This window comes from Amblyomma americanum, chromosome 7 (genome assembly GCF_052857255.1).
Source record: "Amblyomma americanum isolate KBUSLIRL-KWMA chromosome 7, ASM5285725v1, whole genome shotgun sequence".
In the NCBI taxonomy this organism is placed as follows: domain Eukaryota; kingdom Metazoa; phylum Arthropoda; class Arachnida; order Ixodida; family Ixodidae; genus Amblyomma; species Amblyomma americanum.
Window position 1 is genome coordinate 39560893 of NC_135503.1, and position 3485 is coordinate 39564377.

The following is a 3485-nucleotide window of genomic DNA, read 5'->3' on the forward strand; positions in this document are numbered from 1 at the left end:
ATACCTACGATAGAGTACCCCGGACCTTTCTTGAAATAGCACATTTTTCTTTGCAACACCTTCTTCCTCCCGGTACCTAAGACTCTGCAGTGTGGAGTCTGCCCTTTGTTCAGCTATCAAGGACGATCGGTCAACCCCTAGCAATCTTTGCAGGCTATCAAATGCCAGTGTTATCAGAAGCTCACCACAGGCCTCTTTAAGCTCCATACAATTTTTTCTACTTTCAGGCCTGCCCAGAACGTTTACTTCTTCAGTCGCCGTTGCGGGGACCTCTCCTGACGCGTCAGGAGGCTCACTTTCCATTGTACCAACGCTACTTGACGCTTCCAGCGGCATGGCCTCAGCGGCAATTTTTCGTTCTTTCGAGCGAGTTAGCGCGTAGACATCCCCTCCCCGAACACGAGGTCCTTCTGCCGCAGCAGTTGATCTGATCTGTTTGAAAACAGATAGGGGTACTGCATCGGCAGGCTGGCTGACACGGCAGCCTCCGTATGAAGTACTCCAAAGGGGCCTTCAATGCTTATGTTACCAATAGGAAGGCACACGCTATTGGCTTCCACCGCCTGTTTAATCCAGGCACACTCCCCGGTGAATTGCCCTGGCTCTACATACGATGGGTGGACTACGTCCATTGTAGCTGCCGAATCTCGCAGCACGCGACACGGCTTTCCATTCACTACAAGATCTCGGATGTAGGGCTCTAGAAGCTTCAAATTTTCCTCGTTGCTGTCCACTGACAAGCAAACAACTTTTGGGTTTTTGCACACCGCCGCCATATGTCCCGGCTTTTGGCAGTTATAGCACACCGGCGCCCGTCTCTTTTCAAATGCTTTCTTTTGGCGCTCTTCTGCTTCAGGTGTTTCCTCTTTTATCCCCGCGCCCTTTTCTGAAGATTCTACACTCCGTGCCTGCTCCTTCACTTTGAAAAGTTGCTCCCTCTCTCCAGATGCTTTCCTGTTCTGGTATTCTTTCTTGGGGCTTTCCTTTCTGTCGAGTGCACGGCGTGAGACGAACTCTTCTGCCAGGTCAGCTGCCTTCGAGACAGTCGTAACGTCTTGCCTGTCTTGCACCCAGTGCCTTATGTCTTCAGGCAACCGACGGTAGAACTGCTCGAGGCCGAAGCATTGCATCATTTTCTCGCTTTCGTCATACGCCTTAGCTTCTTTTAGCCATTCTCCCAGGTTAGCCATCAGCTTGTACGCGAAGTCTGGGTATGACTCATCCCTCTGCTTCTCGGCGTTGCGAAATTTCTGACGGAATGCCTCAGCTGACATTCTGTACTTTTTCAGCAGACTAGACTTCACTTTGTCGTAGTTGTCTGAATCTTCCTTACACAAGCGGGCAATCACATTGGCAGCCTCACCTGACAATAGAGTCAGCAAGCACTGTGGCCACGTTGCCCTGATAAACCCTGCCTTCTCGCACGTGCGCTCGAAGTTTACCAAAAACAGACCTATGTCCTCTCCTTTCATATAAGGTTGCATGAGGTCTTTCATTCTGACCGACTTGGGCTCTCCTACGCTAGGTGCTATGCTCTCACCGCTTTCGTTTCGAGCCTTTAGCACCTCCAGTTCAAGACGCTTAAGCTCAAGCGTTTTCTCTAAGCGTTTATCATTTCTCTGTTCTGCTTCCCGCTCTGATTTCTCTCTTTCCGCAATTAGCTCCAGACATTCTGAGAGCTCATCGTCGTCTGCCTGAAGTGCCTCGATAGCCGCGATGATGGCTGGCTTTCTTGTTTGGTCCCGGACATCCAAACCCAAATTTTTGGCCAACTCCAGCAAAAGCGGCTTTTTTAATGCTTTCAGATCCATGGCTGCCTCTAGAGCTGCAAGATTTTCACTTTACCAGGAAATATTTCAACTTACTTTGAAACAACATGCCAAAGATAGCCACAATATACAAAACCTTTGTAAGCTAACTAAGTACAAAGCCTGGTGAAACCTCAGTGAAGAAAATCCCAGCACTCACCGAACTGTGCAACCATGATCCCAGCGGAGTCGATCCCGACGCTGCCAACCAGTTGTTGCGTTGTGTCTGCTCCGTTAGCGGACCCAACGGGTAGCGAAGAGCCGATCGTCAGAAGTCGGGCAGCAGGCACTCGGGCATCGCGTTTGACGACGATGCAGAGACGAGTCGAGCAATAGAGAAAACTAACAGAGATTTATTTACATGGTGATCGAAGTGATTTCGGTCCCACAATGAGCACTACGGCTCGTTTTAAAGGGTCCCGTGTCCCCAGGTCCCTAGTTGGGGAACTTGGTTTAATGAAAAGCGTCCAATCACTACCCTTTTGGGTCACGTGCACTTTCTTCGGGAACCACCCACCGAGACGTCCCCGACACACCCTCGCCACTTCCTGCAGCAGCGATGACAAACACGAAAGGCGACCCAGGTGGAAGGAGCGAAAACAAGGCACAAGTCGAAGCAGCACTTGCGAACAGAGTTCCGCACAATGGAAGAGGAGGCGTCTTCAGAACGGCTGGTACACAGGTGGTGGGGCTCGCTGTAAACAACAGCAGCCGCGCCCGCCGCCGGGCACGGGCCACCCAACAGGACACCCAGACACACTCTCGCCGCCTCCGGCAACTGGTTGTAATGGGCTTTGCCACTTAGCGCACGACCCTCTCGGCGCCGCTCTCCCGATGCACACAATTGAAAACATACGCGCGCCGGGAACCCGAGGGAGCAGCTTGGAGCAATTCGGCCAGACCAGCGGATGTCCGTCCGAAACCCACTGTCCCGAGGCTCGGGATATTTCGAAACGTAACACAGGCTAACACATGCAGTTACCATTAATGGGTGCATATAGTCCTCCCGCTTGTTGGGAACGAATGACATCCTAGTCGAAATCAAGAGGAAGAAATGGGTTTGGGCAGGGCATGTAATGCGAAGGAAAGATAACCGCTGGTCCTTAAGGGTAACGGAGTGGATTCCTAGAGAAAGTAAGCGTAGCAAGGGGCGGCAGAAGGTTAGCTGGACGGATGAGATTAAGAAGTTCGCAGGCATAGGATGGGCGCAGCTGGCAAAGGACAGGGTTAATTGGAGAGACACGGGAGAGGCCTTTGCCCTGGAGTGGGCGTAGTCAGGCTGATGATGTTGATGATCATGATGATGCCGTTCGACATCACATTCTGACACTTGCCGCACACGTGTGCTGACGATGCTGTGAAACTGTTCTGCATGTAGATAGCAAGTTTTGAGCATGATAATATGCGATTGTTGTCATGAATTTTCACGCTGTTCATGTCCATGTACACGCTGGTGCCCGCCATGAGCGTGGGAGGGTAGGCTTTTATTTTATCGCCGGTGTCCTGGAATGCTCTGTATTAGGTAAGAACCGCGACTCGCTAACTAGGGAAATAATAGAAGCCCACCTGATAGCTAGGACTTCAGATCAATGTATCAGCACTCCCTCTGTAGCCTTGTCGGATAAGGAAACCCGCTACCTTGATTGTGAATGAAAACTCGTGCCTGCTGTAGGGGTG

General features: G+C 51.3%; 1 protein-coding gene across 1 annotated transcript; it reads right to left on the reverse strand.

Annotated features, from left to right (window-relative positions):
- Positions 1-371: 371 nt before the first annotated feature.
- LOC144097649 (uncharacterized) lies at positions 372-1811 on the reverse strand. Its single transcript, XM_077630300.1, has one exon. It carries the CDS (start codon positions 1809-1811, stop codon positions 372-374), a length of 1440 nt encoding a protein of 479 aa, XP_077486426.1.
- Positions 1812-3485: the final 1674 nt, after the last annotated feature.

What these genes read in the sequence shown, in the direction of transcription:
- LOC144097649 (XM_077630300.1), bottom strand. Translation starts at nt 1,811, where the DNA reads ATGGATCTGAAAGCATTAAAAAAGCCGCTTTTGCTGGAGTTGGCCAAA.